Genomic DNA, 26163 nt, shown 5'->3' on the forward strand with positions numbered 1-26163 from the left:
ACTTCTTCGTGTTCGGTTTGTCTACAAGTCGAACCTCTTTTTTCCACCTGCATTCTGCGAAGACCCGCCCCCTACTCTGCCTCTGATTGGCTCTGACGCTGATATTCTCAGCGTAACCCTGACCTCCTCGCTCTCCGAGCTTAAACCTAACCAACCTAGCTGACACGGGCAACGAGTACTAGCCAATGAGAGGCAGCGTAGGGCGGGTCTTCGCGGTATGCGGGTGGGGAAAAAGAAATGAGACGTCTAGCAGCCCAGCGCGCTATCCGCTGTACCACAGAGCCTCACGCTTCCTGATTATCAGAGCAGGAAGTCATTCCTAAATGGTCCAAATTCAAGTGAAAGTCCGAGATGATTAAACTGTTGGACTCGTGATGTTTTCAGTGAGTTTTATCTGCAGAAACACACTCAGCAGAGTAGAAAAACTGCTTCATCTGCTCTCTGGAAGTAGAAAAATGACTGAACTTCTTCCAGGATTCAGCTGAGCTGCAGAGATGTTAAAACAGATTCACAATCAGGATCACGATCAGTTTTACCGGCCAAGTATGTTTACGCGTGCAAGGAATTTGAGTCCGGTTTCTAGTGGCTCTCGATGGAAGATACACAAACACAAACAAGCCAGAAACAAGGACGACGAAGCCGAACTGAGATACATAAACATTTAACATGTTATACACGAGCCAGTAGGTGAAACAACAGAAACAAGATGATTGAATCAGTGAAGTTTCTGACAGATGTGATGATGTTTCCCAAAGATCCAACAGCACAGTTTAATGAATGAGTTTAATGAGTTCTAGCAGAGCTTCAGCTTGCGGCTGCATCGACAGCGTCAGTGTTTAGAGGTCATTTAGACTCAGATTTGGTGGTTTTGACTGTTTACACCAAACCGCACAAACCGCTCGAACCGCTCAGCGTCAAGACGGCATCAGAGGAGGATGACAGATAACATCACTTCAAGATAAATCATTTCATCATAAGTTCTTTTCTTCAGAGATGACTCTCTGCTGCAGGAATGTGGAGGTTAGAAAACACTTATCGAAGCTCATCAGATACTTTAGAGACGGTTTTAACTGACTGATGTTACAGAAACATGAAAACTGTTGCAGCAGATGAAGTGATGAAGGAGGAAAAGATGAAGATGCACATGGATGAACAGAAACAGGCTGTTGAAGTCTTTTTTAAATGAATCATTTAGTTTGTAAAATGTCATGAATGAAAAACGTCCTCTCGACAGTTATCAGAGTCTGAAGTGATGCTTTCAAATGTCTTTTTCTGTCTGTACAAAAACATATTCAGTATTATTATCCAGTTGCCTCATGGGAAACGTAGGATCCAGGATATCTCCACCTCCGCTGCTCAGACTCTTCTGTTTTTAATTTGTCAGTAAGCCCAGATACTCTGTGAACGAGTCGTTGAATCACTGCAGGACTGATTCAAACATGAAGTTAAAAAAAAACACAATAAACCACAAATAAAACAGCAGAAGCTTTTTATTAAGGATGAAACGCATCCTTAAAACATTCTCACACTCAGCTAGTGCTGAAACAATTAGTTGATTAGTTGATCTGCAACTATTTTAATCATTGATTATTGGTTTAAGATGACTGAAAGCAAAAAAAAAGCCAAATATTTACTGGTTGCAGCTTCTCAGAAGTGAGTTTTACTGGTTTTACTGGTTTTCTTTGTCTTTATTTGATGATAAACTGAATCTTTTGGTTCTGGACTGTTTGAACGTTTCCAGCTTGGTTTTAGGAAATCGTGATGAACATTTTTCACTATTTATTGACACTTTCTGACAGATGATTAATTAAGAAAGTAATCGGCAGGTTAATCAATAATGGTGCGAGGTGTGAACAACAGCATGAGACACGCGTGCAGCTGAGGTCAAAGGTCACAAACACGTGAAACTGAAGGACAGAGGAGAGCTGCTCGTCCTCTCTCTCGCTGCCACCTTTGATTAAAACCACTCTGGTTCTGGATGTTTGGAGGCGGAGCCTGGACCGCGCCCGGCGGCGGTCAGCAGAGGCCCAGGAGTCCTCGGCTCTGTCCGTCACACTATCGCTGTCCTTTCCGCTCCTATTGTTTGTGTCCAGAAGCTTCCGCGATGCCCTGCGACCCTCTTGAAGAAAACAGCACCGCCGTGGGCTTCCTGAGCCTGCCGCTGGGGCTGCTGGGTATTTATGGAACCAACACCGCTGAATCACTTCCCACTTCACCCTGCCCGCTGGGCGTGTGTGTGTGTGTGTGTGTGTGTGTGTGTGTGTGTGTGTGTGTGTGTGTGTGAGAGAGAGGTGGACTGGGAGCGGATGTTGTTCATGTTGTTGGTTTCCAGTCTCACCAGCTCAGGACACACTGCTGCTGCCAGAAATAGACACACACACACACACACACACTTAATCAACATCGCTCACTTTTGTTACAAACTGTTTTTCGTAACCATGGAAACAGTCCATAGTTAGCTCTTTTCCACTGTAAGCTGGATCTTTCTGACCTGAACTGTGAAGAAGCTCTTGTGTGTGAGTTTGGTTCTTCTTCTGTTTTACAAACTGGAACATTTCATAAACTCATCATGTACATCAGCGTTCAGGTTCAACCGCCGGACAGTTTCTTCTTCACTACTTTTCATTAACGAGCCTTTAAACAACACAGTGGAAACTCAGGCCTATATGTTTTGTTTATTTCTTTTAATTCTGTTACGTCCAGAGGATGAGGGAAGTAACGATAAAAATTAACCCGAGGAAAAGGAAGAGAGGGAAACAGATGTGAATGAAATAAAGAATTTATTTACAATATAAACAAAAGATCAGTGTTTCGCAGGAATTTCCAATAACACCGACTGGAAAACCGACTTCTTCTTTGAAAGGAAGAGGCCGGTCTACCAACGGACAAACGTAAACTACGTTAAGCTAAAGTTAAAAAACAATCACCATCCTACTGATCCCAGTACACGAGCACTGGAGGATGGTTAACTGTCACACATGCTGCCAACTGGCTCCAGGTCTCCATGTCTTATTCACCACCAGTATGATCCACCAGTAGGGAGGCGGGGGGGAAACACACACATCCACAACACTACAGCCCTAACAGTTCATTTAAAAATAAAGTTGATTTCTAACAGTTTAGGATTGTATCTGCTGGCAGATGATACTCATTTAGCTTAAAATGACTCATAAGTGAATATACAGTATGTTTTATTTATAATGTTCTGGTCCAATAGGCTGAAGGAATTAAGAGTTGACACATGAAAGGATGATGAGGATGCGTCTCCTGCTGTGGGAGCAGTAACACACTCACACACGTCTTAACTTTCATTTGTTCTCTACAGTAAATTTGTGAAAAATTATGTAAAAGTCTTGATGTAAATTATGAAAATACAAACTTCAGCTTTCTTAGGAGGGCCCAACATTTTTTGTTAGAGGGGCAGATTTGGCCCATGAGCCAGGTATTTGTCCACCGCAGCTGTATGTCATTAAAAAGGCGACAGCGGGACGACACACAGTAACGGAGGAAGCAGCAGTGAGTCTCCCTCCGCTGTCTGACTAACACGCTTTAGATGGTTTGTTACACAGAACCGTCTGAGAAGTCGTCCATGCAGGCGCGTTCACAAACAATACTTGGCAGGTGATTGGATGAAACCGTCACAAGATCATGTGAGAATGCTCACAGGAAGCTGATTGGTTCAGACACAAACGTGTAACTTAAAGAAGATGGATTCTCGTGTGAACACATTTAGTCTGACTGACGCTAACAGACTCACTGGAAGAAACTTGCTAGCCTAGCAACATTAATGCTACAAACAACCCAGAATGCATCACTCTCTGTAGGAGATTGCATTTTCTGCCCACGTTCCCTCATTTTACTAAACTCTTTTCTGTTTTATTTCAGTTTTAATTCTATCTGTACTGAATGTTTTCATTGTGAAGAGATCTGTGTCTCAGCTGCAGTTAAACATATTTAAATGTTTCCACACAGTTTCATATGAATCCAGATAAGATTTTGGATGTGAAGCTGCTCTCAGATCAGTTTGTACCTGAGTCTCTTATCAGTGTTTGCACACTGAAAGTTGTCATGAGATAATGAGAGTTAAAGTTCAGAGGAAACAAGCAAAGTGACTTCGTATTTAAACATTAAGAACGTCTCCATGAATCATTACAGCTCAGTAAAAACCTCCAGCTGCCTGCGTTAATGTTTGACCAGTTTATGAGCTTGTGTCTTACTGGTTTATGGCTGTGCGACATCAGCTGGTTTATAACTGGGAGTGGCTGCATCTGTACATACATGGGCCTACAGCATCAGCACTGTCGTCATGGTTACCTGCAGGTTAACACACCTTCAGCGCTGATTTAGAGCAGCTGACCTGAACTATGTTTGACATGAGCACATGGATGCTTTCACCTGCCAGCCAATCAGAGAGCAGCATTTTCCTTAGGAGTCATTGGGCATGTTTTAGGGGTCCTTGAAAATATTCCAGGTGTCCTTGAGTGAGCAAATTCTCCATGAAATCCTCACTGATGAGGTACCGCAGGAGCCCGACTGATCTGCCCACACGGGGCTGATGGTCAGCTGATCTCTGTTAGCTTGGTGCTAAAACATTTCCACTTTCACAGCATCATGTGTTCACTGTATTTATTAGCTTAAATTACAGTTTTATTATTATTAAAATACAATAAATCATGGAGATTGATGAATTAAATAAAAAGCTACCAAATTATTTCTGGGTTTCTGCACCATTAACTAGCTCAGTTAGCCCAGTTAGCTCAGTTAGCTCAGTTAGCCCAGTTAGCTCAGTTAGCCCAGTTAGCTCAGTTAGCTCAGTTAGCTCAGTTAGCTCTGCTAGCTACTTTGTGCTGCAGCAGCTTCATGAAACACTTTAAGAGCTCTGATGTTGAACTGATCAGTCTGATCAGTTTATTAACTTATTAACATTCTTCACTAATGATCACAACTTTGCTTTGTGGGTCTGAAAGCTGATTTATTAACATGAATTCAAACTTTTTCCACAATTATTCAACTATCAAAGTAGTTGCATATTCAGTTTCTGTTAATTGATTAATTAACTTATCTTTGCAGGTCTAATTTAATCAATACTAGAATAATCAGCTTGTTCCACATCATGTAAAACTAGACTGTGTTTAATAGTCGACTCCACCGATGGTATTATAGTGTCATAAACACAATAAAACAGACTTTATTCTACTGGAGTTTAACTATTTGGGCGGTTTTACAGCAGTTTTACAACTCAGCAGATGGTTACAAAGGGTGTGATCACATCAGTTTTATCTTCCTGGATTAACTGTTTGCAGTATAACTGGGTGGTGATGGACAGGTGGGTGAAATGTTATATAACCTGTGAGGAATATAAAACAAACAGAAAAGGAAATGAGGGACTCCTCCTCTGTCCTCATCCTAAACTGACCCGGGCATCTCTCGCAGGAGGAGACGGATGTGTTTCCATGGTAACCGTCAACACCACATTATCAGACCAGCCGTCATAAAGTGTAACTGACTTGAGTTCAGTCACAGATGGCAGAGAACACAACAGGTGTAAAACATTTCCAATTAAATTATACATTAAAAAAGGAAATTAAATGATTAAATGACACGATTAGCAAAACAGTCAGCTGGTGAAAAACAAATAACTTATCAATTAAACAATAAAAAAATTCGAATTTCAATTTGTTAATTAAAAAAATGTAATTAATGGTGTCAGTGTCATTTTATTTCTTATTTTAATTAATCATTAGTCAGAAATAATTTAATTTGTAAACTAACCTTACTAACCTAATGTTGGCAAACCACAGAATGAATGTCAAACACAAAAAACACACACACACAAACAAACAAACAAAACAACAAAAGGCACAAAAGAAATTAAAGGGACATTTCAAACTTTTTACTGCACATATAAAAGTGCTGTTAATGGTATAACGTCAGTTATTTCAATATCAACAACATTTAAAATGTTTCTGCAAGAGAAAAGAAAAAATATATATATAAATACTGTATATTATGATTTAAAAATAGATTAAAACCATGTTTAACAGTAAGATAGACGGAAGACAGGAAGAAAAAAGAAAACAAACAAGCAAAATAAAACAAGATAAGGGAACAGGATGGGAGTTAAATATGATATAATTTAGATATTTAGTCTTTAGCATCCCAGAGGGAGATTATTGCAGACAGGAAACACAGATATGAACACAGCAACATTTGTTTTTTTGATTGTTTTTACATTTTAGATTGTCTGTTTTGTTTTGTTTTTTTCCATTTTATTTCATGTATGAGATCAGACGTCTATCAGAGCTTCATCAGAAGGTACACGCTGATGAAGCTCTGGTAGATTAAAAGCTCAAAATAAACTGAAATACTGAATAAATCTGAGTGTTTGGACTCATTGATGCTTCCAGAACGTTACAAACATTTATCCAAGTGGAGCGATGGTCATCCTGCATGTCTGATAAATGGAAAACTAAAAAATGTCAGAAGTCTTGAGCATGAAAGTTAATTCGGAAACGCTATATATAACCACATAATCTTAACTCAAGGTCCAGTTTCTAGTATTTTTTGGGCATTTAACCACATCACATGGTTTTCATCAGCAGACAGAATGGATGGAAGTGTTTGTTTGTTTTTGGATAATTTAACTTGAAGTTTGGAATTTTATCTAAAATATTTGTTGCCGAGCAGTTTAATGAGAAGGTTTGTTTTATTTGGTTGCCTAAAGTACCTTACACGTGTCCTTCTCTCCCCCAGGTTCCTCCCTCCCTGCCCCCCCTCCCCCAGCTCCATCATGCCCATCCTCAAAAACCTCCCAGTACGCCTGAAAGGCGGTGGTCCAACGCTAGAGAACGCCTTGATCCTGCGCAGGATGAGCCTCAACATCACCCCCCACCACCACCACCACAACCCCTTCGACAATGACGATGACAGCATCCATGACAACGGGGGCCACGGCAACCACTGGTCGCCCGGCAGCTCGCTCCTTGACGGCGACGTGCCCAGAGACCGCAACCCGTTTGAGGACGAGGAGGATGAGAACGAGGCCAATGAGGGGAAGAAGGGGAAAGGAGGAGGAGGAGGAGGGTCAGTGAAGGGTTCCTTCAAGTTTACGTCCCCGCTGAAGACGCTGGGAAAGCTGGGGAAGAACCTGAGGGTGTCGGGGAGGAGCAAAGGAAGCGCTACGCCCTCTCCGCAGGGGTCACAGGGAGCGCCCTCACCTGCAGAGAAGAAGAAGAGGGGGAGGAGAAGCTCTGAAGGAAGTCTGCTCAGGTAAACAGGGACAAAATGTGTTAGGGTAAAGAGGGACAAACGCTGTTTTGTAAGGTTAGGAGGGATTATGGGGCTTTGTCAAGGTAAAGAGGGACAAGAGGACTCAGGGCATTAGAGAAGGTAATGTATCAATGTATTGAGGGATCAGGGGTTTGTTGAGGTAAAGTGGGATAAAAAAGACTTTGTTCAGGTTTAGAGATATTGTGGAGGATTCGAGGTAAAGTGGGAGTGGAGTTTGTCAAGGTAAATAAGGATCAGTGGAGTTTGTTGAGTTAAAGTGGGAAGATGGGATTTTTAAATAAAGTGGGATGATAGGAGTTTATGGAAGTAAAGTGGTAAAATGGGATGATGGGAGTTTGTGGAGCTAAAGTGGGATCATGGAAGTTTGTGGAAGTAAAGTGGGATGATAGTTTGTGGAGCTAAAGTGGTAAAGTGGGATGATAGGAGTTTATGGAAGTAAAGTGGTAAATTGGAGTGATGGGAGTTTGTAAAGGTAAAGTGGGATGATGGGGGTTTGTAAAGGTAAAGTGGGATGATGGGGGTTTGTAAAGGTAAAGTGGGGTGATGGGAGTTTGTGGAGCTAAAGTGGGATGATAGGAGTTTATGGAAGTAAAGTGGTAAATTGGAGTGATGGGAGTTTGTAAAGGTAAAGTGGGATGATAGGAGTTTATGGAAGTAAAGTGATAAATTGGAGTGATGGGAGTTTGTAAAGGTAAAGTGGGATGATGGGGGTTTGTAAAGGTAAAGTGGGATGATGGGGGTTTGTAAAGGTAAAGTGGGATGATGGGAGTTTGTGGAGCTAAAGTGGTAAAGTGGGATGATGAGAGTTTATGGAAGTAAAGTGGTAAATTGGAGTGATGGGAGTTTGTAAAGGTAAAGTGGGGTGATGGGAGTTTGTGGAGCTGAAGTGGGATAATGGGATTCACTTTCATTCTTTCCTTCCGGTCCCTCCCAGATTTGCGGGGAAATATCGCGACACCCTCAGCTCCCGTAAGGAGTCGCTCACCAATGGCGAGCTGAACTGTTCGGAGAGCGAGTGCGACACCACCAGCCGCCGCCTGTCCTTCATGAAGATGGTGGGTCTGGGGAAGCTGAAGAGGGAGTCCATGGCCGACCACTCGTCCCAGGGCCCTGAGGAGCAGCCGGTGAAGGAGGAGGTGGTGGAGGAGGTCAAACCCAGAGAGCCGCTGTCAGGTAAGAACAGGAAATAACAGAACAGATGCATACAGAGCAAACATTCACATTTTCTTTTACTGATTTCCTGGAAATTCCGTTAAAATCGTTGATACATTTGGACGGAAACCTGGATACTGACATCTACAATACAAGTACGTGCCGAGGCTGCGTTGGATATATGTTGCAGTAAGAGGAGTATGTCACATGACAGGGGGCTCAAGAAGCCTGCCTGAAGTGGCTCAAGCTTCATTTGTGATCGTCTGTTGCACGTTTCAGAACTAACATTATGATTTTTATAGTTTTTGTCACATTTTTTAGACTTCTACTTGTGTCGTCTCTTTGTTCTACAAAACTGAAAAAAGTTATGTTCAGTAAAGGAGGCTCTTGTTGATCTTTTATTGGAGAAACTCACTCAGCTGAGGAAAAACTTGATCAGACCTTGAAAAACAAACTTTTCTTCCGGGGGTTTGACCCTGATGATGACACTGGCGGTCGATGTGTGTTGGCCTTGTTACAATCATATAGATGTGTCAACTATGTTTGATTATTAGCAGTAAACAGTTGAGAAGCAGGCAGGAAATGTGCAGGGAGAGAAAGAGAAAGAGTTAAAATGACATGCGACAGAGATCTCCAGATGGATTTGAGCTGGAAACGTTGTGGGTCATGTGATACATGTCTAAGCCTCCGAGGCACCGTTGACGTCCCAGCGTTTGGATTTTGTTACTTAAACACCTGAGCTGCCTCCATTCAATGATGACAACTGTGAGATTGATTGAAGGGAACTGAAAATGTTTAGATGTTTTTCTTACATAGAGCGTTGTATTCTTGAAGTTTTGGAGAGTTCGTTCCCTCTCTTGAGAGGCGTTAAATACTTATTGAGACGATAGAAGAGAGAGGACAGGAAACCAGAGGAGAGAGAGAGAGAGACGGGAAATAACACGTAACAAACGTCCCCGTCTGGACGCTGAGGTTCATGTTCTCACCTTCAGTGGTGGAAGAAGAACTGAGATCTTTTACTGAAGTAAAAGTAGAAATACAACAGTGAATGACTCCATTACAAGTAAAAGTATCCAATACATGTAAAAGTACAGAAGTATTTGCAGTAAAATGTACTTAAAGTATCAAAAGTTAAAGTACTCGATATGCAAAATGGCTCAATTTAGTGCTACATTTATTTTATTGGGATTTTAATACTTTTTCATTGACATGTACATGTAAGCAGCATTTTCATGTTGTCAAGGTAAATCTGATGTTATACACTGTCGGATAGTCAAATAAATAAAAACACATATAAAATGTTGGTCTGAAATGTAACTAAAGCTGTCAAATAAATGTAGTGGAGTAGAAAGTACAATATTTCCCTCTGAAATGTAGAAAGTAGCATCACATGGAAATACTCAAGTAAAGTACAAGTACCTCTAAACTGTACTTAAGTGAAGTAGTTGAGTAAATGTACTTAGTTACTTTCCATCACTGCTCACCTTCAACCATCAGGCCACCAAACTGCAACAACTTTTCTACCTTTTATCATCAAAGCTGATGTTGATTTTTGCTCGACAGCAGGTTGGTGTAATTGTTCTGTATTATTTTAACATAATGATTGAAAATGATTTTGTACTGTTTTAATATAAAGTGCAGTCAGACGGCATGAGGACAGGTTGTGTTGCCTCTGTACTTGAATACTTTACATCTCAAACTCTCTCTCTCTCTCTGTGTTAAAGCTGTCGTCCAGTTTGTTTTCATACTAGCCTGACTGATCTTATCAGCGTCTGTCGACAGTCTGCCGGCTATTTTAGACCCTGACAGCGACAATGAAAGGTTGACAGACAGACAGACAGACAGACAGACAGACAGGTTGGTGAAGGTGAACTCGACTGGTTTTCATTGATGCTGTAATTCTCCACTGGACACTGTAAATCTGTTTGGGAAGTTTTACACCTGGTTAATGAGCTCCTCACTGTGGGACAAACCCTCTCAGGACAGTTTGATGTGCTGGTTAACGCTCAGGTTAGCGGCTAAGGAATGTATGATGTCACTGAGGGTGCTCATAAGTATGGAAAGACAAACGTGTGTGTGTGTGTGTGTGTGTGTGTGTGTGTGTGTGTGTGTGTGTGATCATAGGTATTGGGCCGGTCCTGGAAACTTTCTAAGGACGTCTATTGTTTATCGCACCCTGTTTACTCTGCTGTTTAGTAATGACTGATTCAAGTGCGTGTGTGTGTGTGTGTTCCTCCACACCCTTGTTTACATGTTACAAAAGTTATTTCCCTGTATAAGTCTCATTGTGTTACACTGTGACAGAATATATACCGTATGTACAGAACCGTGCAAAGGTTTTGAGGCGCTTAAAGTGAAGATGCTTTCAAAAAATAGTGCCATGAATTGAATTCATTCATTTATTGATCAGTTAATTTGATCCAAAGTTGAGTAAACAGCAGAAAGTAAATCAATATGTAGCTGAGAGCAGCAGGTCTCCTCAGTGTTTCAGGTACTCGGCAGGTCGGTTGTTCCTGCGTCTCGGAGAAGTCGCCACAGTTCTTCTTCTTCTGTGTCATCATGTTAATCCCAGACTGACTGTTGCAGGACTGCTTGTTCTTCTAGTTGATAAAGATAGATCTTTATGACTCTGGATGGATGTTTGGGCTTGTTGTCCTGCTGCAGATGATCTGACGCCTCCCTGTTGGTGTCGTATTATTGATTGACACATGGCATGTTCAAGTCTTAGACCTTTGTTTCCTGTCCGAATCTTCTGATTTTCTCTATTTTGTCTTCATGTTTGGATCTACTAACAAGTATTGTGTGTATCTAAACGCCTGATATATCTTATTCCTCCGTTGTTGTCCAGAAACTATTAAAACACCTCAGTGAGTTACATAGAAAAACAAAATGAAAATAGCTGAAACATGTTGAGTGTCTGCGGTACCTGTAATCACAGTGAGCAGTAGTCTGTCAGCTGTTATCACTGTAATCACACACACACTGGAATCTACTCGACCTTATAATGTCACAGCATGTAGTTAAAGGGAAAAAGGTGCACTGATGGTTGGATTAGAGGTCTTCACTGCTCAGACTCTAACTGAGACTCCTTTTGTTAAACATGTTGACATGAGTTGAGTTGAATGAACTTTGTTGCCATCAGGACTGAAACTAACGTCCACAAGTGTCTTGTTTTGTCCACAACCTGAAGATGTTCAGTTTACTGTCACAGAGACTAAAGAAACCAGAAAATATTCACATCTGAGAAGCTGGAATCAGAGAATTTTGACTTTTATCTTCTGAACAAAACGATTCATTGATTATCAGAAGTTATTTGGAGATTAATTTAATAGTTGGGAACTAATCGATTAATCGACTAATCGTTGCTGCTCTAGTTACCATGATGATAAAAGTTGTAGGAACGAGCTGTGATGAGCTCATAGTGCAGGACAGACAAACCAACATATACATTAAACATCTTAAAATACAGTCAAGTATACTACTATAAATATTATACTTAGATACTGAATACATATAAAAGGTAGGTTTAAAAATACCTTAAAGGTTTAAAAATCAAGAGTGGAATAAACTAAACAAATTAAAACCACAAGTAAGACAATATATACATGTTTCTTTGTAATATACTGATATATATATACTGATCATACTGAGATAAATACCAACATGAGGTGTGAGTTCAGTCTCAGTTTGACCAGAAAGTGCAGAGAAAGTTCTGAATGTTCAGGTGACGGCTTGTTTTCAGATGCTGCTAAACCACCGAATCAGCAGATCAGGTTACTGTGTGTGTGTGTGTGTGTGTGTGTGTGTGTTTTGTGTCATTGTTAAACAGGTTTGAAAGAGTCAGGGCTGTTTGTACCTGCATCACTGTTATGTACCGTTTACACACATAATACCTGTATAGTAGGACTGTGGGTGATGAGTGTTAGTAAAAGCAGCTCAACACGTCAGTAATATAATAAACAAATTAACTCTCTGTTATGTAATCTATTACAGGGAAAACACAGAAAGTTCAGTCCTAGAAACCAAATAATAATTTATATAAAACCTTTCTAAACAAGTAAATGCAGAAACATAGAAACAACAACCAAGTAGGCACAGTTAAACTGAAAAAAAGAAGAAGAAATAAATCACCTGTTCACCAAAAAAGAAAATCAGACTTTAAATCAAGAGAAACACCTGCAGCCAGAGTAACAAGAAACACCTGGACCCACTCACCTGTGCTTCAAACTACACTGAAAAAACTCAAACACCTGCAAACCAAAAAGAAAAACTCCAAACAAGGAGAAACACCTGAAGTAATCTTTATTTATACAGCAAGTAAACGCAACAACAGACACAGAAAAAAGCAGAAACAACAACCAGGTAAGCAAAGTTAAATAAAAAAAAATTAAAAAAAACTCAAACACATCATCATCTTCACAACATTTCCAAACAAACATCTGCACTCTGAACAGAATCAAACCCTCTGCAGTTCCTCCAAAGAAACATCTTCACTGTTCTCAACATCCACTTCAGGTTTATTATCAAACTTTTCACATATAAGGAATTTGCCCAGGTGATCGAAATCTATCAAAATACACAATTATCTAATAATATAATCTAAAATATATAATAGAAATGTGCAGTAAAGTCATGACTGGTGTGCATTGCTTCCAGCACGTTGTTGAACTGACTTCCTGTGGTGAGTTCAGGTGTATTGGAGCGTCGTGTTCTTCCTCTCTGCTGCTGGTTGTTGTCGTCATGCATTCTGACTTCCTGTGCAAGCGTGCAGAGCCGAACATCTGCTCAGCTCTGCAAAGCTGGAATGCAGCAGAACGTTAAAACATCATCAACCCGAACACCTCCACGCTGCATTTACGCTCAGAGGATGAAGATTAGTGGTATTGTCCTCTTCCAGTTTGTGGAACAAGATAAAAGGATGATGATGTGTTCTGCTCCAGCATCAACTGATTATAAATATGGTGGTTTTGACATCATTATATAAACCTGATGATCCATCTTGAGCCAGAATGTCATAATTATGTTTCCATAATATAAAATAATAAAAGAACTAGAGATGGTTCGTACTGTAGATCAACAGAGACTGAAATCCTCAGAATATGTTTATAAATCTGCATCAGTACACGCAGAGACGGACGGATGTGAGACACACATGTGTGCTGGATTATTTTCATTCATAAAAAAATGCAGAAACTCAGGAGACAACAAGTGAAAAACATTTACTAAGATGTTCTTCATCACCGGGTCGAAAATCCTGGATCCACACTGAAAACCAATCGCTTCTTCCAAACATCAAACTTCACTAAAATCTATTTACATGTTTATTCTGTTTCAGTGAAAGTTCTAATGAAACACTGATTCATTAGTTTGTCATATGAAGATTATCAATCAGTGCAACATCCCCTCTATAAATTATGAATCTACAAGCCTTCATAACTAAAAATGCTCCAAATATGAGAGAAAAGTCTTCAGAAATAAACCCTCAGCTTTGTTTAATTAATAGCAGGAATCATGATGATTGATGAATGGAACTGCCAAGATGACAAAATATTTAATTGTGATTCTAAATTTCTGTTAACTAGATGAAGATGAGACAGCATTAATAAGATATAAACGGGGTAAACTGAACCTCAGTCTCAGACAAACATTCCCAAATTGATTAATGTTTCCAGGCTACAGTAGATGTTCCTACTTTTAATCACTGCAGACTTATCTCTTGACATGTTTTGCATCTGTACTTGTATAGCGCCTTTCTAGTCTTCCGACCACTCAAAGCACTTTTACACAACAAATCACATTCACACACATTCATACACTGATAGTACAGCCATCAGGAGCAATTTTGGGGTTAAGTATCTTGCCCAAGGACACATCAGCATGTGGACTGGAGGAGCCGGGAATCGAACCGCTGATCTTCCGATTAGTGGACGACCTGCTCTACCTCCTGAGCCACAGCTGAATATATTTACTTGTGCATTAAAATGCATTACATCACATATACATGACCGGTGTCCAGTGTTTTTTTAGATCTGACACTAAATGTTTGTCTCCATCCTAATTATGCTGGAAAATACATCCAGCATATGTGAGAGATATATATGAGAATGCATTCAAGGAGGCGACAGAATAAGTTTGAATAAACTGTGTAACAGCTGGGATGTTTTGTGGTTTAGACAACACACTTAGAGAAAAACAACACATGTTGAAATCAAATATTTGTTTGAACTTCTGTTTAAAAAGAACTTTGCTTCTTCCATCTGACCTCCACACAACCTCCATGTAGAGTCCACTGATTTATATTTCACTACTAACACAGTCGGACTCATGACGGACAGTTTTATTAAAAAAAAAAAAGGAAAAGTCCACTATGGAGGCCTCAGATTTGGAGCTGCTGACTTTTATCCATTTCAAGTCAAGTCCATTTTTATTTGTCTAACCGAATATCACAAAACATCTTCTGTCCTCAGACCCTCCATTCAGACAAAATAAAGCTCCTCCAAAAAGCTTCAACAGCCAAAAAAAATGGAAGAAACCTCAGGAAGAGCAACAGAGGAGGCAGCTGATTAAATAATAATGACAACCTTCATTTGTGCAGCACTTTACAGGAGAACAGACCAAAAAACAAAACTATAAAATAACAGTAATGATCAAGACAATACAAATATAAAGACATTTGATCCATAAAGAGTTTAACGTGACACAGAAAGAACACATAATACGTTTATAAGAATGTGTTTTTAATAGAGATTTAAAGAATTTCAACAGGAAAGCTGTTATAGAGCTGCAGCAGCAGTGTTTTGTTGCAGGAATGTCTGCTGGACTGTGAAACCAACAGAACTGCATCATCTGCATAAAGACGAAGCCGAAACGATAAATCACTTCCAAATGATTTATTCTTTACTTGTCACATAAATGGATGAGAAGTGGATGGATTCAGACATGACTCTGATATGCTGGAGATAAACATGAACTCTGTTTTGACTTTTCTGATTCAGACCAGCTGACTGCAGGTCAGGTGACTCGACTGTCAGGACTTCTTTGTTGGTTCTTTAGTTCTTGGACTCACTTTGACCTTCAGGTTGTCTCCAGGTAGAGAGAAGGGAGGGAGTGATGAAACACACACCGTGGAATTTACCCTTCACTGACTCCTGCCTCTCTGAGTGTGTGTGTGTGTGTGTGTGTGTTCATTAATCCACGGTCGTATTACCAGCAGCAGCAGCTCTGCAGGTTTCTGCAGGCGTCACGCAGAAACATGAAACAGAAAGTTCAGTTTGTGTTTATGTTTTCGTTGTCTGAATCTGGAAATTTCATCAGAGCTGCAGCCAGTTTCTCCTTCAGCTCGAACAAACAAACAAATAATGATAAAAAAAGGCTCAGTATGTTTGTTTTTATTATGTTCGTATTGATTATTAAATGATAAAGTTGTGTTATTTTCATTGGGATTTAAATACCAGAAGTAGATTTCTGAAACACGCCTGAAAAGTTTAACTAAAATAGAGCTGCAACGATCAACAGCAACTATTTTGATAATCAGTTAATCATAAAAGTCATTTTTTAAACAAAAATGGACAAAATTTGCTGTTTGCAGCTTCTCAAATATGATGATTAGAAGTTTTTCTGTATCATACATGATAATAAATCGAGTATCTTTGTATTTTTGACGATTGGAGTCGTGTTTCTGTCCACCTGGTGAATGTGAGTCCAATATTCACTCTCTTTTAGCTCTTTTTTTGCTCTTTACCAACTCCTGAGGGAAATATCTGGCTCTTTAGCTGCTAAATGCTCCACTATGTTCACCAGCTAGTCTACAGCTAACTGTGTCTGTTTGCTGTTTGCTGCAGGTAGTGTACAGCGGCTTTTTACAGCTTTTTCTCTGAAAACGACGCTATGAGACGCTGAGAGTGAACCAGAACAGTAAAAGTTGCAGCCGGACAGATAAACAATGAGCTGAAACTCACTATAAAGCTCCGTAAAGCCGAGAGGAGCTGCAGAGTCTCTGATAATTCTCTGTAGGTTCATCACTACGAGCCAACATATTACACACTGACACATCAGACTGTGGAGGGATAAAAATATGCATTATAGATACTTCAGAGAATATTTGTGGGTCAAATAATTTCAGAATAATTCCAGATTTGTCCCTCATGCTGCTGTTTTCCAACCCTTCCATTAGAGTAAAGCACTGACAGGATTTCCTCTTGTAACAGCTCACAGTGAGGACAGCTCGTAAAGTTATTTTTCAGCCCCTCAGTTGCATAACTTCTGCTCAGTCACCCCACACAACAGTGTTGATAAGAGGCTCATATTCAGGCCTGTCAGGACCAGTCAATGATTAGTGCGTCCTTCACTGTGTGAGCAGCTGATGGAGGTCTGCACAGCCATAAAACTGTTACTGACCAACTATCTGCTGCCGCATGGCTTCCTGTCAGAGCCGCCTGCAGACGCTTCAGTCGGATAATCTCATATCTGACACTTTTAAAGTGGTTTCACACTGTTCTGAATGTCAGCAAACGCAAACACACTCTGGTCCTCAGCGACTAACACTCTGTGTTTTATAAACTTCTTCTAAACATCATGGAGTGTTTCTAGAGTTTTTGCTCAAATGTTAGCATTTTTTTAAAGGCCAGTTCACAATTTTTCAAGTGTCTTAAACCAACAGTCAGGAGCCTAAATGAGCAGTGAAAGATGTTTTTCTTGCTGTAATTATTCCTCCTGTTCATACTGACTGATTAGTACTGATTACTGATTAGTGTGTGACTGGACAGAGACCACCTCCTCTATGAAAGGTTAGTTTTGGTCCGAGGAAAACCAACCAGAGTCCAGTTCAACCAGACTGAACTACCCTGAAAATCCTCATGTCAATAATATTGAATTTGTCAGATTTGGACATAAATTTCCCCCAAAAAACTTCATGTTACGGGACAGTTTAAAATCTGTGATAGATGTCAGATTTACTGCCGGTGTTTTGTTGCAGTTTGTGTGTTTATTGGTTTGTTGTTGAAAAGAAGTTAATTAAAGACGAGGTGTAACGGGTATAGGATGGACCCAATAGCAGCACAAACGACACTGGTATAAACTTAGCAGTCTTTATTTCACATGATGTCAAGGCAATATTAGCACGGTCGGAGAAACACAGTTCTAAGGAGTATGACTCCACCGGAAATTGAACCCCGATCTTCCACTCCCAGCAGACAAAGACCAGGGAACAGGCAGGCAGAACTCAGAGTCAGGGACAGAAGGCTGGTGGGTTTACCGGGGCAGAGACGAGGAGCGATGGTCGAAGACAAGCCGATCAGAAACCAGGAAGGCAGTCCAGTGAAGAAAGCAAGATGACTGAGCATAGTAGTGTAGACAATCTGACAAGGAGGGAGTGGGCCGAGGCAGCTTATATACTGGCTTGATTGCAGATGATGAGCAGGTGGGAGCGCCAGGCTAAGGTGGTTGAACTAATGAGGGGTGTGGCAGAGCAGAGAGTGAGACTGAATGATTGGATAATTCCCACAGCAACAGGTGAGGGGGAGAGCAGACTCTGACAACGAGGGACAGAACGTGACCGTGTCTGTCAGCGGAGGACGAACTGAACCAGAACTGAACTGAATCAGAGGAAACATATTTGAAGCAGCTGTGCCTGCAGGCGACAAACTCACAATCCTCTTTTTATTTAATGTTCTGCAACGAGAGGAAGATTTGAAGAATGATTATTTTATTCCTCCATTTTTTCTGGAAAGGTTTATTAGTTCCTCGACAGGCGGTGAAAATATCAACAGTAACAGTTTGAATCTGTTTTACAGCTCGTCAGACAAACACTCGCTGTGTTGTCATCGGTTACTGTCTGTAATCTCCAAGCTGGACTCACCACAAAAAATCTAAATAAATGTGAGACTGAATCATCTGTAACATCTGATTTAAATAGTTATTAATGAGGAACTTTATGAATGTGTCACATCATCATCCAAAAGTTCACTGTGGTGCTGAAACTATGAGTCAACTTATCACTTATTTAATATACAGGAAATATCAAATATATTTTGATAATCAAGTATTGTTTTCTTATAATTATTTGCATTCATAGATTTTTGATTCGGGTGAAGATCAAGTCACAATTTCTAGTTAATCCTGAATCATATTTTTAACCAGAGAAATAATGATAGAAGTAACTGCCACAAAATTATAATAATGAAGAAAGAATATTGAAAAAAACTTTTTTTTTCCTGTATTAAAAAATTAAGTTGTTACAAAAAGTAAATCATTTATCTTTTTGCTTTTTTGTTAACGGCCAGATATCAAAACTAAGCACTTGAGAGCACTTTGGACTGTGTTTAAAATTCACTTTAAGTAAAAACCAGTTAGAGAATATTTGATTTATTTATTCCATCGAAGCTTTTTCTCCTCATGTTCTCATTTTTAGAACAGCTGGAATCAAAAAGTTACACAAAGACCAGAAAAACCAGAGTTCAGATGTAAAGCTGCTGAGTCGTGTGTGTGTGTGTGTGTGTGTGTGTGTGTGTGTGTGTGTGTGTGTGTGTGTGTGATGGAGGAGCTGCTCTTTCCTTCATTTAAACTCGACAGACGACCAGAGAGGAGAAAAATGTGAAGGCAGAGTTCAGATTACAGTCTGCACACAATACAGCTACTGTTCACACACACACACACACACACACACACACACACACACACACACACACACACACACACACACACTGGTGATGTATATTAAAGTTACATAAACACACAGTCTCTAAAACACACACAGGTGCACATGTATAAGTCTTCTTCTCCTTCTGTCGAGCTCTCAGCGTTATGTTTCCAGGGCTGTTTCCAGCTTTTTGGGGGCCTTGTGCAAAATCCTGTTTGCCCCCTCCCCCCCTATTTAAACACTCATACACACCAAATCTGCATCATATTCCATATGCATATAAATGAGACCAAATGCTACTTTTTACACATAAAAATAACTGCATTGTTAGCATCATCATCACCATCATCATCACCATCTTCTGCTGGTCAGTCTCATGATTGATGCTGATTATATGGAAAGACTTCTGAAGATGCTCGGTTATGTAACCTAATGACCACAGGGTTGTTAGAAGAATATCAGACCAGTTCTACGTTCGTAGGGAGGAGTTGAAGATAAGTAGAGGACTCCATCAGTAGCTGAAGGTTCAACTGAAGACCGACGTGTTTCGGCTTGTGGCCTTCATCAGGGTCATCATAAAACACGATGACCCTGATGAAGGCCACAAGCCGAAACGCGTCAGTCAACTAATAAAGTTGCTCTTCAGGGGTTCTCATCTCATTAAAGCTTATACAGCCTAAGACGGCAATAAAACAGTTTCACAGCAGGCTGATAGCAAACCCATATTGTTCTACGATATTTCAGCAGATAAACATACAGTTAAAACCAATAACAGACTTCTTAATAAACCATATAGATGTCCTTAGTTCCTCTAAAGTAACAAAGTTCAGTTCTGTGGTTTGTTTGGGTTCCTCAGTCTATTCAGTGTTGGGGTTTTGGATCTGTTCTTTGTTCTGAGGTCAGTTTAGAGTTCTGGATGCATCAGGTGATAAAAACAAAAGGAATTGCAGGACTTGTAACAGGAGGAAAGAGGTGTCTTCCTCAGAGTAGATGAAGTACAAATGTTGGCTTACTACCTCCTTCCTCATGGAGAGAATCCAGATTCCAAGGTCCAACGCACAGTATCCTCTCAAAAACTGAGCCTGTGTAACAGCAGGGCGATTATTTCAGGTCAAGTCTCCATTATCTATGATATTACATGAATATAATTTATAGCCATAGACTGAGGTACAGGACTCAGACCTCATGTTTTTATAATAGAAGTAACATTTAAGTGCTTTCACCTCTATATTATCTCCTTATGCACAAATAAAAGTGTTTATCACACCAGCAGAATGAAGCTACAACTGTTCTGCTGCTCTGAACATTAACACCATCATGAGCTACAGTTTACATCTCAGGTTTGTCATTCAGAGTGAACACGACAGAATTTTAACTTTAAGGTCGACACTAATATCTCACAGCAGTCAAATGTAATAGTTCACACATTTCTGCATAGAACATAAGGTTCTCCCTGCAGCACCAAACCCCCCAGGAACAGAACAGCGCCAGGCTTTGAAGCTAATTTCACATAGCGGCCGAACCATCTAATTACAACGTCATGTGATGCTATTGGGCCCAAAACGACTTTTTCCCGTAGACTTACATTGTGAAAGAGACGTCTGTAAATTGTTTTGAGCATCATAACCTGCATGAAATTTGATCCATTCAGTCTGATCACATTTTGAAAGTCTAGAAGAGCCGCATGATTGAATTGTTTCTTCCCCATTCAAGTTAGCCGTAAGGCTAAACCGGAAGTTAGCCGTCTCTAGAAGTCTCTAGTGAGCATGCTCTATTTCTCATAAAGTGTAAGAAATGTAAATGTGCACAGTTACAGGTCTCTGAAGCTACTTCAGTTTTATATATTTATTTTATTTTATTTATTTTGTTGTTTTCTCCTAATTCACTTGTAAATGTATTTTGTTTTGTCTTGTTCTGTCAGGTGTTCTTCATTGACTTACTGTAGTGTGTGGTATGTTATGTATATATTGGGAAAGTTAATAGAAATTTCTAAAGAAAAAACACCTGCGGGATCATGTTGCTCTGTGTCTGCTGGATGGGGAAGCAGCTAACATGTTAGCTACAGCTACTTTATCAGCTGATAATATGTCCAATGTTGTGTGTCTGTCAGCTTGTTGTGGAGGTTTTCTGCCCTCTAGTGGCCAGAAATTGATGAATGCAGCTTTAAGACAAACCTCTTTTAGTTTAGTGAGAAATGTTTGCACCAGCGTCTTTTTCAGTTTCTGGAGCCAGAAAAATCAGAATTTGGGCAAATCAGGATGAAGCTGAACTTGTGTAAAATATATAAAAACAATCATTGTGTCACTTCAACACAGTCTGAGCTCACCTGGTGGCCGTTAGAGGAACTGCAGCCGTGGAGGCCGCTCACGTCAAATCCACAGTGACACAGATGTGATGACATAGATGTGATGACATAGATGTGATGACATAGATGTGATGACATGGACGTGATGACATGGACGTGGTGCTGGCGTGTTGGTATGAGGAGGGCGGGGCTTCATCCACCCAGCTGGAACAGATTTCCTGTGAAGGCTGAAGCTGAACAATAAGAGCTGTGTTTCTGTGTGGAGGGGCACACACACACTTAATGTGTGTGTGTGTGTGTGTGTGTGTGTTCTGCTGGTCATATATAGTGTCTACATGTGTGTGTGTTGTTATAGCTGTTTTACAAGCGCCGGTGCCGTCTGGTTTGAAGGTGCTTAAAGTGCTGAGATATCATTTTACAGTGGTCACACCCTGTGTATGTGTGAGTGTGTGTGTGTGTGTGTGTGTGTGTGTGTGTGTTACCTCTCCCCAGTGGTTGTATTAAAACTCTGTGTAACAGCAGTCTGGACTCTGACGATCGCAGGTCTGTAGTTTGGTATGTTTGGGTTTTTACGAGTTGAATGAACCCGTCGGTCAGTTAAAGTTAAAACATGTTGTATCTGGATTTTGAGGAACAGGTTGAGTAACTCAGAGAGGTGAGCCGGGCTGAGATTGACTTCTCATTCAGGAAGTATTGATTGCTTTAGAGTTGTGGAGTGTTTTCCTCATTCTTTATTCATGTCGAATTTTTCTTTAAACAATGCCCTTAATTAGGGTGTTTCCACTGCAGGAACCTTCCCAGGAGACTGGAGGAACTCAGGAACTAAAGCTGCGTTTGGACCACAGGAACCAGGGGACTAAATTTAGTTCCTATAGGATAGTTCCAGGTGTAAAAAAGTTCCTGCTCTGGGGGAGGTTTTGCTTTCCAAACATTAGGGACATGGAGTGGTCAAACATAGAACAAGGAAGTACTCCGGTATTGATGTTAGGACGAGGGACAGACTCTTATTACATTAAAAGTAAAGTTAGAAAAAGAGAAGTGAAGTGAAAACGAGCTGAAAGTGAATGAGAGAAATAAAATGTGGACTAATGTTACTGACTTCCCTGGATAACTTAACCATCATATATGTTTATGTTCTGACCAGCAGTTTGAATTATTTCTGCTTCGTTTCTGACGAATTCAGTCAGTTTGTCTAAATACTACAATACCCATGAGCCTCAGCTGCTGTTCCTACGGAGAAGAAGCCAGTCAGAGTCGTGAATCGGAGTAGAGAATTCAAAATTAATACAAAATTTAAAACATTAGAATTGTTACAAAAGCACTGTAATTGTATTTTTCTTACAGAAATGCATGTTGGGAGTTGTAGTTAACTTCTCTCTTGTAGCTTCCACAACACAGCTGTTGATCGATTGTTGTGATGAGTCAAACAGGACAGTTTCCTTTTGATCCACATGTGCACAACTAAAGCCCCTTTCACACATGCAGTCTGTCCCTGAAATGTTCAGGAACATTTCCTGCTTGGGGTCATGTGTGAACGGGAGCAGGGATCGACATTCAGGGAAATCTGTACCGTCAATTTCTCACCACAAGACCTCGTAACATTTCAGGGAAAACGCTGGTACGGTTGTGTTGTGAATGACAGCAGGAACATTTCTTGGACGCTTTCATGTGGAGTGAGGGAACCAATCACAAGACTTGACGTTTAGGTGACGTACTGCGAGTCGGGCGGCGTTTGGTTTTGGCTCGTCTGTTTTCAACATGGCCGCTGTGTCACAAACTTTCTCATATTACAGCTAAACGGTAAACACTAAAATATGTTTCTGGAAACATTTGAGGCAGAAACAGACAACACAGTAACAGAATCTTGACTCATAGAAAATTTGATCTGAGTTTTGTGAGTTTCACCTTCTTCTTCTTCTGTTGAGTTTTATGGCAGCAGGAAGTTGAGCCAGAGTCAACTTTTGGAGAAACGCAACCTGACGTCACTGCGGCTGAAGGCTGCGGTGGCCAATCACAGCTGGAGTAGTAAACTCTGCCATGAGGGAGGACAAAGACGTTACAAGGATGAGCGGAGTACATTTATCTTCATATGATAACATTAAAAATAAAGTTAGACTTTGCTGTCGGCTTCTCGACTCATTTTTAAAAAGAGAGAGAGAGCAGCTGTGGTCGAGCGAGCTAGAGAGTGAATGAAGAGAGGGAGCGCTGGTAACGAGAAAGCCGGTGAATCAGATCAATAAAAATGTTATTTTGTGATTGTTTCACAGCGGTTATGTTCTAGAGCACAAATAAACACACCCACACCCCCCCACAGCACACCTCCGCTCTAAGTGTTGCATTACCGCCATCTGCTGGACTGTCCTAAGGTTAACCCAGTAATTTACTGGGAACTATGTGTGAAAGAGGCGACAGACTGCAGGCTCAGGATGAAGGGAGATCAATACATGGAGCGATGCGTCCTCATGTGTAAACTACTTCCCTCCTGAGTGAAGTCTGAGTGAAACTAAAACATAAAAGGACGTTTCTCAGATGTTCAGTCACGTATGAAAAGACAGTTTTGTTGCATTTTCTTCTTCTTCTCTTCTCCTTCTTCTGCAGTTGTCATGTTCTTATCGGATTTCGTTGCAGTTTTAGTAGCCAGTTAACAGTATTGGATCTGCATTTTTATCAAGTAAACACACTATTCAATATTCCTTGATATGTACAATAATAATAATAATAATAAATTATTTTAAAATTCATTCTTACCAGTGGACAAACCAACTATACCAGTACATGTTTCATACTGTTCTGTCCATGTTCTTCAATATGTGGATCTTTATTCGTCAGACTTTCTGACAGCTTTGTTGTGTTCTTGTGTTCTGCTGCTTCCTTTGTGCCGAGAAACTCCAGGAACGTTTCATGAATCAAGCTTTTCAGAAACACAGATGGTCCAGATAGAAATAACGGCGTCTCTGGTGGCTGCGGAGCATGAACTGACAGGACGGACAGTAGTTTACAGTAAGATGTGAGCGGTTTGGTTGTGAATGAGAGGAAACTGATCTGTCAGAGCTGAAGGACTCTCAGGTGGAGAGGATGAACACACGCTTCCTGACAGGTTCACAGGAAACAGCAGCAGCTTCGACACCAAAGTAACTCACATGGACCTGAAGCTGAACTCTGATGGCCTGCTGGCTTTAATGCAGCCACCTCTGACCTCCGACCTCTGACCTCTTGTACTGCTGCAGGAACCAAACTTTACTCTGCCGTCGACCCAAATAAGACACATGAAACACCAAAGTGTGTGTGTGTGTGATGTTCCGCTCACATTGTTCTGTTTATAGGGATGATCTTCCTCTGGGCTGTCACTGCTGTGTGTGTGTGTGTGTGTGTGTGTGTGTGTGTGTGTGTGTGTCACATCCTCGCTCTCACTAACCCAGCAGAGTAGATGAATCCAATTGTCCACCTCCGGACTCGTGGACTGAGCCCTCACACGGACTCCATTCGTACGAACCGCGACGTGTTCACTGTCATCATGTCGAGTCAGCGATGGCGCACTTTGAGACGTGATTGAAGTGTTTCCATGGAGATGAATTTAAATTTTTGACCCTGTAACTCATCTCAAAGTGTTTTTCTGGATCTGAAGTCTGCTGATCCTCGCTGAGGTCCTGAGGACGCTGCAGACGGACAGAAACCAAACTTTCTCGTCTAGTTTATCAGATTATAACAAAAAAAAAATCCACATTATTAAACCTATAGGACTGTTTTATCTATGTGTGCTTTATACTTCAATACATCAATTAACTTATACAACAAAAGCAAATATTTTACACAGCCTATTATTATTGTTGTTTTAATTATTGATAATAATGATCAGATTTATCATTTTCTCTTTACATCATCACTTCCGTATTGTTGCAGGGATTATGGGTATATTTCTGAGTGAAGCGGACTTGATGTGACGCTCGCAGACGTCTCAGGAACACAAAGTCTGCGTGTGCAGTGACGTCTGGACATTTAGATTCAGCTGCTTCTCTTCTTCGCTCCTCATGCAGGAGATGGCATCACTTCCTGTCCCAGGGTGTGTGTGTGTGTGTGTGTGTGTGTGTGTTATCTGGCTGCTGCAGTATAATGATGTGATGAATAACCGATGAATAACTTTCCTCTATGATTATCCTGCGTCACTGTTTGTTTATTCTGTGACTTCTGTTCTTGAGTCTTTAAGGATCTTAAGGAAATATTTTTCCTTCGTGTTTGGAAAATTCTCGTCAATAATCTAATTTCTTCTTCTTCTTCTTCTTCTTCTTCTTCCTCTCTGAGTCTTTACTCAGTCAAACCTGAACACAGACATGAGACATAGCTTGTTAGATTCAGAGTGACTTGTAGTTTTCAGACTGTAAATATTGTATAATATAGTCAGAGTGCATAAAGATGAAGAGGCTCCTCATGTTTTGAGTCTTCTTCAGTGTTTCAGTGATGGTTGTCTGAACATCAGTGGTCACAATGCAAACAGAAAGGTAGAGCAGTTCATTCAGCAGGACTTTCCATGCTGACAATCTGCCAGAATGTAAACAAAACCATGTAATTACAACAACAACAACTTCCTGTCCGTCATGTGACGCACACCGGCCCAGAAAGCACCCCCCCCCCCCCCCCCCCACACACACACATACACACACAATCATTGGAAAAGGAGCAGCTGTAAAATGATAAATGAGTGTTTCCGAGCAAAATGACTCTTTGATTATCAGAGTTTGATTCATTCGGTCCGATAACATTTGGAAAGTCTGAAAGAGTCGCA

At 40.6% G+C, this 26163-nt stretch overlaps 1 protein-coding gene across 1 annotated transcript in view; it reads left to right on the forward strand.

Annotated features, from left to right (window-relative positions):
• The window catches only part of LOC121899345 (tumor necrosis factor alpha-induced protein 2-like), a 53589-nt gene that overhangs the window by 12109 nt on the left and 15317 nt on the right, over positions 1–26163 (forward strand). Inside the window, exons 2-3 of the mRNA XM_042415088.1 lie at positions 6754–7269; positions 8225–8463. Coding sequence (XP_042271022.1) covers positions 6791–7269; positions 8225–8463 — 718 coding nt within the window. The 5' untranslated portion in view covers positions 6754–6790. The remainder of the gene's footprint in view (positions 1–6753; positions 7270–8224; positions 8464–26163) is intronic.

The sequence above is a fragment of the Thunnus maccoyii genome, chromosome 6 (assembly GCF_910596095.1).
Source record: "Thunnus maccoyii chromosome 6, fThuMac1.1, whole genome shotgun sequence".
NCBI classification, from domain to species: Eukaryota; Metazoa; Chordata; class Actinopteri; order Scombriformes; family Scombridae; genus Thunnus; species Thunnus maccoyii.